This window comes from Bos grunniens, chromosome 21 (assembly GCF_055505025.1).
Source record: "Bos grunniens cultivar Pamir isolate PY7600 chromosome 21, Bosgru_T2T1.0, whole genome shotgun sequence".
Classification (NCBI taxonomy): domain Eukaryota; kingdom Metazoa; phylum Chordata; class Mammalia; order Artiodactyla; family Bovidae; genus Bos; species Bos grunniens.
In genome coordinates, this window is record NC_141185.1 from 11,630,220 (window position 1) to 11,647,085 (window position 16,866).

Here is a 16,866-nt window from a genome sequence, read left to right on the forward strand (position 1 = left end):
TGATAATTTAGTGCCTAAGATAAGACTGCAGCTGACTTCTGTAAATTTCTGAGCAAAATAAGCCTTAGTGACTTCTCTGTCAAATCACTTTCTTCTTCTCCTGCATGCATGCTGAAGAAAAGGTCTAAACTCTGCCAAACTTATTGAACAAATAAACTAAAATTCTGCATTTTATTTAAAGTAACAGAGTCAATGCTATGAACCAAAGTGCTAGAAAAACTGATGCTGCTCTGACATCCATTATGTACCCCCGATGCTCTCTCCTAGATCATAATGTACTCGGTTCCACATTAGTGATGTTAGTAGGAGACATCACTAACATGGTTAAGTGAAATCCACAAAGAATGTATGAACTAACCAGTATTATCAAGCTTCTCATACCTAATCAATGTTTAACTACTGACAAAATGAATGGTTGAACAATTCCATTTACCTGATGGTCCTTCAATGAAAGATATTAAGCATCACTAAAAATAGCCAAAAAAGAGGAGATAGGTAAGGAAAGGGGGAAAACAAACACCATGAAAGCCTCATACTGAGTAGCTGCCCCTGGGTGATTTTAGTTGATGTCTGTGCCCTTTTCTTGTTCATTACTTAAAAATAAACTGTCTTTAATTACAGAATAAAAACTTCAGAAAATATTTAAAACTGTTTTCACAAACACAGGTATCTCATTAACCTATGTTTTATTTTGAGTAAATTCATTATTCATTATTTCACATTATAAAAAGTAACCACACACGCATATGCATTCACAAATTAGATCTTTATCATACATCAATATATTTTTTTAAAAAAACAAATATTTTCAATATCAATATAATTATATGCTGATTGCATTTTGAAATAGAGAAGCTGACAATAGCTTCATACAGTATATCTCAAGAACTGACATTTTTAAAATCAAGAACTGTATAGGTTCCACAGGCAAATTTTGATGGAAATAATAGCATTAGTACAAATAAATGCTGTTGACATAGCTTAAGCATGATAGCTTGGAATAACAGCTGATTCAAACTAGATTCATCATTTCTAATTCAGTAAGGACAAATACAATCTAAAATGTAAACAAAGTATTTATAAAATAAATTCTTCTAGGTAACAAAGGAAATCATCAATCTATTATTTTTAAGGTAGTTGTAGCTAAAAGTTATCAGAAATCTTTGTAGAATTTTCATTGCCAAATTTTAATTTCGGAATGTCCAGGTACAACATCTTGTCACCACAATCGCAGGACTGATATAATTTAGGACAGCTGTTTGTACCCTGTTTCAGTGTGACTTTTCTATTGGGCTTGGAGATTCGTGAGAAAATGCAGTGACTTTTTTACTCCCACGTCCCTGTCCAAGTGATTATCTAGGCGGGGTGATTTCAGTTGATTTGGGCCTTTCGTACAATTTTTAAATGCTAAACTCTAGCACAGTTAAATAGATGGTTTCCTGCACAAGTAAATGCAGACTTATCTCTTTTGTAGCAGTAGTTAAAGCACATACCTAATGTTTTTTTTTTCCTTACACTTCACTATAACATTGGAATTCTGTAACCACATTATTGTTCAAGAAATATATATTATACCTCCTAGGGAATATAATTTCAAATATGGAACGTTTAACAACATCAGCTGCCATTATGTATCTCTCTTTTCCAGTCATCAGCCATTGCTTTAGCTTTTGTTCATCAATCACATTATCTCCAGTTGTCTTTGTTTTGCCTCCTTCTTCAAGGAGATGGCCTAAGGATTGGATTTTCTGGATTTTCTTTGTCAGAAAGGAAGAAAGAAAGAAAGAAGAGAAGGAAGAAAGGGGGTAGGGAGGAGAAGAAAAGAAGAAAAAAGAAAACAAAACATTAAAAAGTTTATCCATATAATACTTACAAAGAAACAGATATAATCTACTTTGAAAAAACCTAATATATGAGAACTGTGATTAAGTAGACAAGTGAATGACACATTAAAGTTTACTTGGAATAACCTTTAATTACTCAAATCTTATATGCATCTAACATAGCATTCAATTCAATTCATACTTTTCCTGTTTTTCATTTCTATAACCATAGCGGAAATTAACACAACCTAAAATTATCAATCATCTGGCCTTGTAAAACGTAACATACAATGTATTCCTAAACTTCCTTTAAGACACTGATGTTTTTAAATGGCAGATGTATCATCTTTATGACAATGGAAAGTTGGAGAATGTACTGCATAGAATTTTTTTAAGCAGCAAAACAGAGATAATTAATACTTTCTGAAATCACTTCACAGGCTTATTTTAAGCAAAAAGGATAGATTTTCATTTGGATATGCCATAGTCCTGAATGGTGGATAAGAGTCCACAGAAACATGACTAATATCTACAGATACCGATCACCTATTGCAGTTATGTGGCAGTATGCATTCATGAGAAAGTCTAAATTAGAACCACATAACATGGAGAGAGCTGTGGACTTGGAGATTCAGTTACACATTAACCAAGCAGCTGTGATACCAATACACTTCTTACTTCCGAATATTCAGAAAAAATACAAACTTCACGTGACTGTTTAGCAGTGTTTGTTTCTAGATTCATTTTTTTAAACAATTATATATGCAACTGATTATATAATTCTATATTATAAATATTGAGCAAATAAAATTTAGTCCATAAAAAGGAAAAGCATGCTCAACAATAAAAGAACACATAAAGAAGTAATCTGAAATATTGATCAGTTGCTCAGCTGTGTCCGACTCTTTGCGGCTGCATGGACTATAGCCCGCCAGATGCCTCTGTCTGTGAGAATTTTGAGGCAGAATACTGGAGTGGGTTGCTATTTCCTCCTCCAGGGGATCTTCCCGACCTAGGGATCGAATTTACCTGCCACTTGTGTCTTCTGCATTGGTAGGTAGATTCTTTACCACTGGTGCCAATAATGGAGAGCTGGTATAAGTAGATTAGATTGCAATGGTCTTTACTTTTAACAATAAATGACTATCGCATTTAGAAAGATGAGAAGAGAATGAATTTCATTCTGATATTATTAAATGTGTTCTTCAGTAGAAGAATTCCAGAGCAGTCTTTTGAGAGGAAGAGGGTCAAAAGTGATCAAGAGGAAGGATTTCAGGATGTCAAAAGGTTAGGTGCCTCAGAGGATGAACTGAGTCTGTCCTGTGCCCCTTCACAGAGGGGCACAGCGAGGACCAGAGTGCTGACATGAACTGCATGTCCAGCTCTGTGGTCTCCATAGATCATTACCCTGTCCTGCCTCTATCTCAAGACTTTAAATGGAGCTTCCACAGTACAGTCATTAGAGCAATAATTGTATGGCCAAGAGATTCTCTGTAGTAACACTACTAACCTGTACCATCAATATTATTTTTTCTATTTACTATCAATTTTTTTCTATTATGTAGTCTTCCCTTGAGCTCTATTCAATAAATACGCTAAGTTTTAAATGAATTTGGAATACATCTGTATTTGTATATACCGATGGCCAATTAGAAATTTAGAACAAATTATAATACAGTTCAGTTCCTAAATGAGACTCCAGTATGGAGTTTCTGATGTGCAAAAAGATGCACGATGGAAACTGTATTAGAAAATATTCATCAAAATATTCATGAATTACCCTGATAGCTCAGTTGGTAAAGAATCCGCCTGCAATGCAGACAGGAGACCCCAGTTGGATTCCTGGGTTGGGAAGATCCCCTGGAGAAGGGAAAGGCTACCCACTCCAGTATTCTGGCCTGGAGAATTCCATGAACTGTATAGTCCATGGGGTTGCAAAGAGTTGGATGTGACTGAGCGACTTTCATTTTCACTTCATTCATGAATTAAGTGAACTATGTTTAAAAGAAAATCTGAATCCTGTTTAAATTCTCTTCTAATCAGAAGAGTCAGGGGTCCCATATGGAAGAGGAAACCTGTAACTGTAGTTTGGGCATCTTGGATGAATTGCTTCTATGTGGATATGACCTCTACTTATGTTGATTTTTTTTCCCCACTACCCTCTTACATGTCTAACCTAAGAGAAACAAAGGTTTCATCAAATAAGATACAACTGGTGCATAAAAAGGAACCACGAAGGGGTTCCTTCTAACTTTAAGGAACAAATGTCAGTAGAAATCTCTATCTTATTGGACCCACAACTCTAGATTATATAGTGCAGTAGTATTTCTTAACTGGCGGCATTACACCCATCCTTCTGAGCACTGGGTGATTAAATACCATGACCTTAAGCTAGTCGTTTGTTTTTGTTGTTGTTTTAGTCTCTTAAGTCATATCTGACTCTTTGCAACCCCATAAACTGCAGCCAGCCAGACCCTCAGTCCATGGGATTTTCCAGGCAAGAATACTGGAGTGGGTTGCCATTTCCTTCTCCAGGAGAATCTTCCTGACGCAGGAATCGAACCCACATCTCCTGCACTGCAGGCAGATCTTTACTGCTGAGCCACCAGGGAAGCCCAAGCTAGTTGTTTAAAGGAATACAAATATTTTGCAGAAAAATACATAGATCTCAGCTATTAATGGGAGCCATTTAAAGTTTCTCATCAATTCCCTAAGGTTACAACGTCTTTGCCATATATAAATTATCTTCTACAAAATATGTAACATAACCAGAGGCATGTGATAAGAACCGTTTTAACTGATAGCATTTTCCCATTACAGACACTTCCTATTCTTTGGAAACTATTTAAGTGGGAAGGAAAGCACACTAAGAAAAAGAACAGAATCAAACACTTGGCAGTCCACCACTGGATTACTTACAAGGTAGCCTTCCGTGGTTGTGTATCTTTACTTCCACTGCTCTTGGGATCAACTGAGTTACCTGTCCCTCGGGAGGTGCTGGGCAGGGAAGTATTAGAAGAAAAGGAACTGGGAGCACTATTGGTGTTACGCATCCGGAATGAGTCATCTGAAAGAACACATGTACAGTCAGCCAGATGGAGTCCACTAGAGAGATGTGAACCTTCAAGAAGGTTCATGAGAGCTGACTTTTCCTCTTCTTTTAAAGCCAACTTTACTAAGGTATAAATTATATACAATAGACTGCACAAATTTAAGGTCCTGAAATTTGTATATACTATGAGGCCATCACCACAATCAAGAATGAACACAACCATCACATTTGCTCCTGCCTCATCATCCCTCTGCTCCCTCTCCAATGCCAGGCAACCACGAACCTGCCTGCTGCTGCTCACTACAGATTAGTCTGCATTTCATGAAATTTCATTTCAGTATACACTCTTTTTTTGTCTGACTTCTTTCATTCAGCACAATTATGTTGCAATTCATCCTCATTTTACATGTCAATACTTTATCCTTTTTATTGCTGACCAGTATTCCTATTGGGAAATGGCATCACACTCCAGTATTTTTGCCTGGAGAATCCCATGGACAGAGGAGCCTGGTGGGTTACAGTCGTTGGGTTGCAGAGTACGACATGACTGAGCGACTGAGAACATTCCTATTGCACGGACATGCCGAAATTTGTCTATCCAGTCTCCTATTGACAGACATCATGATTTCCACCCCCATTATAATCTAATACAAATAAAGCTGCTGTGAATGACAGTGTGCAAGTTTGTATGTGGACATGTGTTTTCTCTTTCGTTAAGTCTTGAATGGAACTGCTGAATAATGTAGTCAGTGTATATTTAATTTCCTAAGAAACTGCCAAATTGCTGTCTGAAGTGATTATACCACTTTGTGTTTCCAGCAGCAATATATGAGACTCCTGGAGGGTTACTCCACATTCTCACACACTTGATATTGTGAGCATTTTTAAACACTAGTGGATGTGATGTGGTATCTCCTTGTGTGTGTGTGGTTTTTTTCTCATTGCATCAACTTTCATTTCTCTAATGTTACTGATCTTAAGCATCTTTTTATTTACTTGTATATCTTCTCTTGTGAAATACCTGTTCAAATCTTTTTCCCATTTTAAAATCAGTTGCCTGATTTGTTTTAAAGATTGTTGTATATTCTAAAAACTAAAAATAGAGCTACCATATGATCTTGCAATCCACTCCTGGGCATATACCCGGAGAAAACCATAATATGAAAAGATAAATGCACCCCAGCATTCATTGCAACACTATTTGTAATAGCCAAGGCATGAGAAGCAAACTAAATGTCCATCAACAAATGAATGGATTAAGATGATTTGGTGGAATATGGAATATTACTCAACCATAAAAATAAAGTAATGCCATTAGCAGCATTTGAATGGACCTATGATAGTAAGTTGTCATACTATATGAAGTAAGCCAGGGAACAATAAATATAACACTTGTATGTGGAATCTAAAAAAAGAAAAAAGGTATAAATGAACTTATTTGCAAAACAGAAAGAGACTCACAGACATATAAAACATAAAGAGGATGGCAGGAGGGATAAATTAGGAGGTTGGGAATAGCTTACACACACTGCTATATATAAAACAGATAGCCAACAAGGATCTATTGAATGGCACAAGGCATGTGTACTCAGTCATGTCTGACTCTCTGTGACCCCATGGACTGTAGCCAGTCAGGCTCCTCTGTCCATGGAATTTTCCAGGCGAGAATACTGGAGTGGGTTGCCATTTCCTTCTCCAGGGAATCTTCTTGACCCAGGGATTGAACCTCCATCTCTTGAGCCTCCTGCATTGGCAGGCAGATTCTTTACCAGCTGAGCCACCGGAGAAGCCAGCACAAGGAACTATACTCAATATTTTGTAATAATCTATAAGGGAAGAGAATCTGAAGAATATATATATAACTGAATCACTGTGCTTGTACACCTGAAACTAACACTATTGTAAATCAACTATACTTCAACTTGAAAAAAAAAAACAACTTGTATATTCTAGATACAAGTCCTTTGTCAGGTATATGTAACACGAATATTTTCTCCTAATCTGTGTCCTGCCTTTTATTTTTTTAACACTCTATTTCAAAGTGTCAAACTTTTAAATTTTAATGAAGTACAGTAAGTTAATATTTTATGGGTCTGGAGAAATTTTTGTCAATTCTAAAAATCACAAAGACTTACTTCTATATTTTCTTCAGAAATGTCACATTTTTAACTTCTGTGTTTAAGTTTACAATACATTTTGAGTTAATTTTGTGTATAGTGTGAGATAAGAATTGAGGTTCAGTTTTTTTGGGTTTATTATGGATATTCAATTGTTTTAGCATCAAAAAATTTTAGTAAAAAAAAATCTTAAAACTCAGCCAACTATGTTTGTCAGTGTAGGTCATACAGTCTTGAGTACTGAAGCTTTAGGAGTAAATGATATCAGGTAATTTTTTTTTTCAAACTACTCAGTTCTGTGTATTTAAATACACAGTAACTTTCAAAAATATTTTTATCAAGATTGCATTGAATCTCTGGCTCAATTTAAAAACAATTGACATCATAACAATATTAAGTTTTCCAATCCATGAACAAGGTATGACTTCCATTTACTTATGTCTAATTTCTTCCAGCAATGTTAGTATCTAGCAAACATTTTGCTAAATTTGATCCCTGAGCATTTAATATTTTTGAGGTTATTTAAAATGTTATCTTCAATATACAATGGATTAAAGACAATCTCTTTAACAAGTGGTGCTGGGAAATCTGGTCAACCACTTGTAAAAGAATGAAACTAGAACACTTTCTAACACCATATACAAAAATAAACTCAAAATGGATTAAAGATCTCAATGTAAGACCAGAAACTATAAAACTCCTAGAGGAGAACATAGGCAAAACACTCTCTGACATACATCACAGCAGGATCCTCTATGACCCACCTCCCAGAATATTGGAAATAAAAGCAAAAATAAACAAATGGGACCTAATTAAACTTAAAAGCTTCTGCACATCAAAGGAAACTATTAGCAAGGTGAAAAGACAGCCTTCAGAATGGGAGAAAATAATAGCAAATGAAGCAACCGACAAACAACTAATCTCAAAAATATACAAGCAATTCCTACAGCTCAACTCTAGGAAAATAAATGACCCAATCAAAAAATGGGCCAAAGATCTAAATAGACATTTCTCCAAAGAAGACATACAGATGGCTAACACACACATGAAAAGATGCTCAACATCACTCATTATCAGAGAAATGCAAATCAAAACCACTATGAGATACCATTTCACACCAGTCAGAATGGCTGCGATCCAAAAGTCTACAAATAATAAATGCTGGAGAGGGTGTGGAGAAAAGGGAACCCTCTTACACTGTTGGTGGGAATGCAAACTAGTACAGCCACTATGGAGAACAGTGTGGAGATTCCTTAAAAAACTGGAAATAGAACTGCCTTATGATCCAGCAATCCCACTGCTGGGCATACACACTGAGGAAACCAGAAGGGAAAGAGACACGTGTACCCCAATGTTCATCGCAGCACTGTTTATAATAGCCAGGACATGGAAACAACCTAGATGTCCATCAGCAGATGAATGGATAAGAAAGCTGTGGTACATATACACAATGGAGTATTACTCAGCCATTAAAAAGAATACATTTGAATCAGTTCTAATGAGGTGGATGAAACTGGAGCCTATTATACAGAGTGAAGTAAGCCAGAAGGACAAACACCAATACAGTATACTAACGCATATATATGGAATTTAGAAAGATGGTAACAATAACCCTGTATACGAGACAGCAAAAGAGACACTGATGTATAGAACAGGCTTATGGACTCTGTGGGAGAGGGAGAGGGTGGGAAGATTTGGGAGAATGGCATTGAAACATGTGAAATGTCATGTATGAAACGAGATGCCAGTCCAGGTTCAATGCATGATGCTGGATGCTTGGGGCTGGTGCACTGGGACGACCCAGAGGGATGGTATGGGGAGGGAGGAGGGTGGAGGGTTCAGGATGGGGAACACATGTATAATTTTTTTTTAATTAAATTGAATAAAAAAAAAATAAAATGTTATCTTCACACACATAACTTTTTAAAGTATTAGGTTTATAGAAAAATTGAGACGGGTATGAAGAATTCCCACCTACCCCCACAGTTCAGTCAGTTCAGTCACTCAGTCATGTCCAACTCTTTGCACCCCCATGGACTGCAGTATGCCAGGCTTCCCTGTCTATCACCAACTCCTGGAGCTTTCTCAGACTCATGTCCATCAAGTCAATGATGTCATCCAACCATCTCGTCCTCTGTTGTCCCCTTCTCCTCCCACCTTCAAATCTTTCCCAAAATCAGGGTCCTTTTTATTAATACCTTACATTTATATACTATACTTGGTACAATCAATGAACCAATGGTAACATGGTATTATTAACAAAAATCCACAGTGTGTTCAGATTTCCTCAGTATCACCCAATGTCTGTTTGTATCTAAGGATACCATTCAGGACACCACAATACACTTACTTGTCAGGTCTCCTTTGCTGGGACAGCTTCTTAGCCTTCCCTTGTTTTTGATGACCTTAACAGTTGTGAGGGGTACTGGTCAAATATTTTGTAGGCTGTGCCTCTACTGGAATCTGTCTGATGCTTTTCTCACAATTAGACTAAGGTTATAGGTTTGAGGTAGGATGACAGAGTTAAAGTAGTATTTTCATCACATCATATCAAGAGTGCACACTGACAAATCTTTTTTTCTGTTTTCTGTTTTTTTTATTTTATACTTCATGACAGATCACTAGATACGGGATTTTTTGAGGAAATATTTTTAAAAACTAGGATTCCTGATGAACTTGACCAAATTGCTCCCAAAAACTTCCACCGATTTTCATATCCACCTGCAATGGATACATTGCAACTTGTTTCCATGAATCCTTACTAGAATTTCCTTTACATTTCCTCCAGCCTGTGGTGCCTACAGAGCTTTGGAATGCTATAATTGATGACTGATGGGTACATGTTAAGTAAATAGTATTAATTTGAGTTTCCACACTGTGTCTTTGACATTTCCATTTTTTATTTAACACTACTCCCCAACCCCACACACACCCTCTCCACACTCCAGCCTGACAGGCTGCTGTTGGTCTCTAAAGACACAATAGTCAGCTTTTACTTCTAACAGGTTCTCTGAATGGGATGGTATTCCATACCCATCTCTGCCTGTCAAAATTCTAGAGCACCTTAAGGTTCATCTCAAATGACAATCATCCTCAAGCCCATCTTCGCTCCCAAAGTAAATACAATCTCTATGTAAACACCTAATATATTTGTTTAGAGATATTTTGCTCCCATTTTCTCATTATAGAGCAGATATGTAATTGTATAGTGATATTTTCCTCAGTCTGAAAGTCAATAAGTAACAGATAATAAGCACATTTTTCTAACCAAGAAACCTAGGAAATACTTCATTTAATTTATTTCCTCTCCCCAAAATAATACTGAAACTTTAAGACAATATTTTTCAAATATTTTAATAAATGATTTACCCTTATGAGAGATATGCTTTTTAGGCCATGGATGTTAAACTTTAGAATCTGCAGACCATACACAGACCTACCTCAATTTATTGCTCTTCATTTTTCAAAACAGATAATGCATTTTTTCTTGTTTTTTTGGTTTTTTTTTTACAAATTGAAAGGTTTGTGACAACACTGCATCCAGAAAGTCTACCAGAACCATTTTTCCAATAGTATTTGCTCACTTCTTGTCTTTGTGTCATATTTGGATAATTCTTGCAATATTTCCAACTGTTTCCTTGTTATTATATTTACGGTGGTGTCTGTGATCAGTAATGTTTGATGTTACTACTGAAATTGTCTTAGGGCACCATGAACCACATCCATATAAGATGGCATACCTAATTGATGAATGTTGTATGTGTTCTAATTGCTTTACTTTCTGGCCATTCCCTGATCGCTATCCCTCTACAGGCCTCCTTTTTCCCTGAAATACAACAATATTGTGTTGAATAAAAGCCACACCTACTTGTTATGTATTGTCTGTGGCTGCTTTTACTCTGCTATACTACAGCTGAGTAATTGTCATAGAAACCAGTTTGGCCAAGAGAATCCAAAATATTTACCATGTGGTCCTTTACAGAGAAGTTTGCTTATCCCTGGTATAAACTTTCAAGTATGTAATACTATAACTGTTTAGCTGCATATGATCCACAGTGAAGCCTTAGTGTTTTTAACTTCCTTAAAAATTAAAACTTTTAGTCTATGCCTGAGCAGGTCTTCAGACTGCAGTAAAACCTATCCTATCATTTTGTACTTTTCCTCTTTTAAAAGTATTGAACTCTGACTCTTGACACAGTGAAAACAAAATAGTATTGTCAAGCATTTTAATTGCTAGGGGAAAGTTTCTTTGCTATTTGATACAGACATAAATTTGGGGACACTGTATCTAGAAATAAAGAAATGAGTCATTTAAAGAAAACTGTATTTTATTAAATTTAATAATTATTTGAAGAGCTCAGATTTCTACTTACCAGTTAGTGAAATCATAGAAGTCTTTGATAAACCTGAGACAGAAGGTGTATATGCTGCTGTAGAACTTTTACTAGAAAAGAACATGATTTAGTTAAAAATACAAGAAAATGTATCTTTCAGCCTCAGCCACTGATCAGAAAATAACACTTGGTCTTTCCTAACTTTTCCTTAATGCTTTCCTCTACTTGTTATGAAACATGCTTACTACTTTTCTCATTTATTTTTTACATTCCACACCTCACAACAATTACTTTAAGTTAAAAGCATTTCCTTAAACTTCTGCTACATCAGAATAACAGTTTTTCTTTTGATACGCAGCCAAAACAGGTAATAGAGATAAAATTTTCCTAGGAATAATACATCTTTAGTTCTATTCTCTTTTGCCCATCTTGAGATCACCCTATTGGCTAGGAACTGTAAATAATTCTACCAATAATGTCCAAAAGCATAGCTGAAACACATCCAGATTAAGCTTTTTTTTTTTCAATTTTTTAATAAAAATGTTTAAAAAAACAAAAGAAAAAACATTTTTTCCATAACATAGTCTTTTTCTTGATAAGGAGTTTTGAAGACATTTACGGTTCCTTAAAATTACTTTGCTTGCTGACTGATTTGCAGCTGTTACATATTTACTATATGTATACTATATATAAGAGTCATGGTCATTTAATTTATACTGATTCTCCCCTAATCTTAACTGTTTATAATTTTGTCTACTGGGCCAAAAGGGAGACTAGATGTACAACCACAGTCAGGAGAACTCTGTTGTGACCATTTTACCACAGAAAGAGGCCAGCGGTTTCTTCATGGACAGAAACAACACAAACAGCAAATGGCTATCACATCTATTCAGTGAATGGGGCATGTCCACACCCATTTAGAAGCTGTGTGGCACATGTGATAGAGCACCACTCTCCTCATAAAACGATATACAGATTCCATGATGTGTTACACAGGATCGGGGAAGCAGTCTTCCTAGAATTCCAGGATAACTGTTCTTATGCAAATTGGTAAGACTATTATTTTCCTTAACATCAAATTTTTATAGATGGTAACTTATTGTTCACCTATGAAAAACCTCAAAATTAATTCCAATTTTATATAATAATGTAAACATCTCACATAAAGATGTGTTAAAATAAAAATTAAGTCAGAATGTGAAGAGCTGACAGATCATACCTAGTAGTACATTTGTCTAAGTTGCCATATTTTGCATGAAAAGCTTGATTATTAAAAGACTGGCTTCGAATCAATTTAGATTTCTTGATTTCTTTACCTAGAGTAACAAACAGAAGGCAAATGCAATTATTTAGTTCATCAGTTCATCCTCAGCTGCCCCAACCCCATTCCCTCTCCAGCTCCCACCACTGTGAGTACCACACTGAGCGGGTGGCTTCCCTGCCTTGGTTTGACCTGACTGGAGTATTTCTTACTTTACTGCCCATTAAGAAGCACCAAACAAAGTAAAAGAAAACTAGAGCTTTTCAAACAATATCTCATATCTCATAGAGTGACTTCCTTGTAATTATCATTTATAAAAGGAAAAAAGCAGACACAAAAACCAGTTTCTTACTTGTGGATGGGGTGGCAGAGGAGGATCCAGGAACAGAAATGGGGATGTTCTTGGGCAGACTTGTTGGTGTCTTAGAGTCTCTACCTAAAACAAACTCTGTTTTAAGTGTTACAAATTCCTCTGATTAATCTCCATACACACAAGACAACACAGAGACTATGAACCACTTTCTCTCACTAAGCAGCACTATTTCCCAAATCTTATTCTTTATATATTTAAATATTTCATTCTTAGTTACTCAGTGATCAATTTCACAATCTTATTGCTATTATCAAACTTCAAACTTTCCTTTGAAGGATCTGAACCTCTGCACTGATCCTCACCATTTATTTATTGGTGAGGATCTGTATCAGTTAGCATCCATTTATGAGAACAACTTTTGATAAACCAAAGAAAGTGATTTTCCACATAAAATTAAAACCTTAGCATAGGGAGGTTCAAGAGGGAGAGGACATATGTATACCTATAGCTGATTCATGTTGATATTTGGCAGAAACTAACAAAATTCTGTAAAGCAATTATCCTTCAATTAAAAAATAAACAAACAAGTACATATTTTAAAAATTAAAAAAAAAAACAACTCAGCATGGCCTTTCAGAATGCTGGGATATAACGTCAATTATGTACCTTGGTGGTGAGGATGTGGCAAAAGTACTTACGTTTCTTTTCAAAGGTTTTATCACTCATGGGCCTTCCATCATTTTGTTGCTTCTCTTTTTCTAATTGCTCCTATTAATAAAACAGCACCTTAGTATTAAAGGTAAGCATAAGTAGGTTTACTTTTTTAAGGTTTCTAAAATAACATTTATTTATTAAAAGTTAACATGTGCATAATAGGCAACCAAAAAAACACAAGAAGCAAAAAGCAAAGTCATTCACAGTCACAAGCAGTTTACCGTTCGACGTGTCCTCCCAGGTCTCATTTGTGTATTTTCATAACTAAGCATCCATTTTTATGTAATTAAGATCATACAGTTATGCATCATGTTGTTTCACACATCATGATTATTCACCATTTCAAAGTCCCAAAGCTATGAATATTTTAATAACCAAGAATACACTACACCAACCAACTCAATCTAGAAGGAAAAAAATGCAATCTTGCCTTTCTTGATGACAAAAATTTCAGAGAAGACAAAAGTGGCAACAGAACTCTAGATAAAGATACTGGCAGAGCTATGATTAAAATACTACATTCCCTTATGTCCAATTAAAAGTGAGACATAAAGCAACAGAGTACGCAAAGTATAATGCTTCTAGGAGGATTCATTATCCGATCTAAACTATTAAAGTATAGCAAGGAGGTATGCTTCCGTTGAATTAATTATTTAACAAGCATAAGTAGATTTAGAAAACTATTCTAATTAGAAATTACTCTAAGCTTTAGAGATATAAAAATACAGTTCACAAAAATACCTAACAGAAGTAATTTTTTTTCAAAATTGGTATCTAAAGAAGTCACAGTTCTTTCAGATTTTTTTTACATCTACGGAATTGTGCCCTTGGAGGGCTGTCAAGATAAAACAATGAATTTGGTATCACTGTTGCAATAAGCCTTTCAGATGGTAGAGAATCTGCCTGCAATGCAGGAGACCCAGGTTTCATCCCTGGGTCGGGAAGACCCCCTGGAGAAGGGAACAGCAAACCACTCCAGTACTCTTGCCTAGAGAATTCCATGGACAGAGCCGCCTGGGGTTTATAGTCCATGGGGTCATAAAGAGTTGGACACGACTGTGTCACAAACACTTTCACTTCACTTTCATTCACTAATTCTCATCAGCAAAATATTGGTACTATTGGCCCTTTCCATTTCTAACTGATAAGTGAAAAAACAACACCCTTCTTTTAAAAGCCTAAGAGAAAAAAAAATTTTGTAGATATTATTTAAATTTTGATTGAAGTATAATACACATAGAGAAAGTACACAAACTGTAAGTATACAGCTCAGTAAATTTTCCCAAAATGAACACACCCATATAATCAGCTCCCAGACCAAGAAACAAAATGTTACGAAGCTCAAAGTCTTCTTTATCCCAACAGAATAACCAAGATAACTCATATCAGTTCTGAACAAACATGACATGACCAACATGTACAGAACACTACAGTCAACAATGGAGAGTACACATTCTTTTCAAGAACAAGTGTAAAATGAAAAGAGAAAACAGACAAAAAACTCCACATAGACTTGGACTGCATAAAAAACTATTAAATAAAAATTATAAAACTGAAAATAAAACATGCAAAGCTGAAAAATATTGCTAAGTGAGCTTAAGAAGTAGTGCCATTTGTTTTATCTTTTCCTCTACTATGTAATCATATTAATCACAATTATCTTGAAGTCCTCGTTGGGTAACTCTAATAGTAGGATCATCTGTGAATCTTTTTCTAGTCTCTGATTTTTGTCTTGGGTTTAGGTTATTAAGTCCTAAAGTTATAAGTTATATAAGTTATTAATAACCAAGTTATATAACTTATTAATAACTTGTATAACTTATAATAAATTACAAGTCCTAAAATTTTTAGAGCCTGTTTACTCTTTGCAACGTCTACCACTGACTATCCTGAGCTCTAATCTTTGTTTTAGACTGCTGAATAACACAATCGCTTTTCAGAGGATTTCCACTTAAGTTTTTAATCTCACAGCACAATTTTTTGTAGAGAAATAGACAATATAATAAAATAAATGGGAATATTATAACTGAAAAACACAGTACTGGAAACTTTAAAACCACTGGATGGTCTCAATAGCCAAATGGAGAAGGCAGGAAAAGAATTGGTGACATTGAAGATGGATCAACAGAGATTATTCACTCTGAGAAGCAGAGTTTAAGGAGGAAAAAAGAGAAAGAATAAAGCCTTACGGACCTGTGGGATGATATCAAAAGATCTAACACGTGTATAATTATTGACCCAGAAATATAAGAGTGAGCAACAGGGGACAGAAGATATATTTAAACAACGGGTCAAACCTTCCCAAATTGGGGAAATGATACATGTTTACAGATTCATGAAGCTCAACAAATCCAAAACAGGATAAATATGAAGCAAATCATGCCTAAAAATATCAAAATCAAACTGCTAAAAAACAAAAAAATACCTTGGAAGTAGTCAGAGACAAACAACATTATACAAAGAACAATAATTCAAATGAGAGCAGATATTTTATCAGATACTAGAGAGACCAGAACAAAGACAGAAATAACTCTTTTAAGTACAGTATGAAAAAAGGCTTGCAAACTTAGTATTCAATAAAAATATCCCTCAAAGAGGAAGGCAAAAATAAGATGAATTTTGATAAAATTTATCAAAAATTTTAGATAAAGGAAAACTAAGATAATCTGTCTAAAAATACTTGCACTCCATTCTTCAGGCTGAAGGGGAAAAAAAACGAGAGGGAAACTTGGGTCTAAGCAATGGATGATGGTTCTATAATAACCTACAAGACCTTCTAGAACTAACACCAAAAAAAGATGTTCTTTTCATCACAGGGGACTGGAATGCAAAAGTAGGAAGTCAAGCGATACCTGGAGTAACAAGCAAGTTTGGCTTTGGAGTACAAAATGAAACAGGGCAAAGGCTAACAGAGCTTTGCCAAGAAAACGCACTGGTCATAGCAAACACACTCTTCCAACAACACAGGAGAAGACTCTACACATGGACATGCCCAGATGGTCAATACTGAAATTAGATTGATTATACTCATTAGAGCTGAAGATGGAGAAGTTCTATGCAGTCAGCAAAAATAAGACCAGGAGATGACTGTGGCTCAGATTATGAAATCCTTATTGCAAAATTCAGAGATTATTCACTCTGAGAAACAGGGAAAACCACTAGACCATTCAGGTATGACCTAAATCAAACCAAATCCCTTACAATTATACAGTGGAAGTGACAAATAAATTCAAGGGATTAGATCTGATGGGC

The 16,866-nt window shown here is 35.4% G+C and overlaps 1 protein-coding gene across 2 annotated transcripts in view; it reads right to left on the minus strand.

Moving 5' to 3' along the window:
• Nucleotides 1–669: 669 nt before the first annotated feature.
• Nucleotides 670–16,866, minus strand: part of PPP4R4 (protein phosphatase 4 regulatory subunit 4) — a 103,955-nt gene continuing 87,758 nt past the window's right edge. The window contains exons 20-25 of one of the 2 annotated variants that reach the window (XM_086363107.1): nt 13,599–13,668; nt 12,940–13,023; nt 12,546–12,642; nt 11,366–11,436; nt 4,743–4,890; nt 670–1,757 (exon numbers count right to left, since the gene is read on the minus strand). In XM_086363107.1, the coding sequence (XP_086219233.1) occupies nt 1,733–1,757; nt 4,743–4,890; nt 11,366–11,436; nt 12,546–12,642; nt 12,940–13,023; nt 13,599–13,668 (495 nt within the window). In that variant the 3' untranslated portion in view covers nt 670–1,732. Of the gene's footprint in view, nt 1,758–4,742; nt 4,891–11,365; nt 11,437–12,545; nt 12,643–12,939; nt 13,036–13,598; nt 13,669–16,866 lie in introns of both variants that reach the window. The other variant, XM_086363106.1, reaches the window with a different exon arrangement.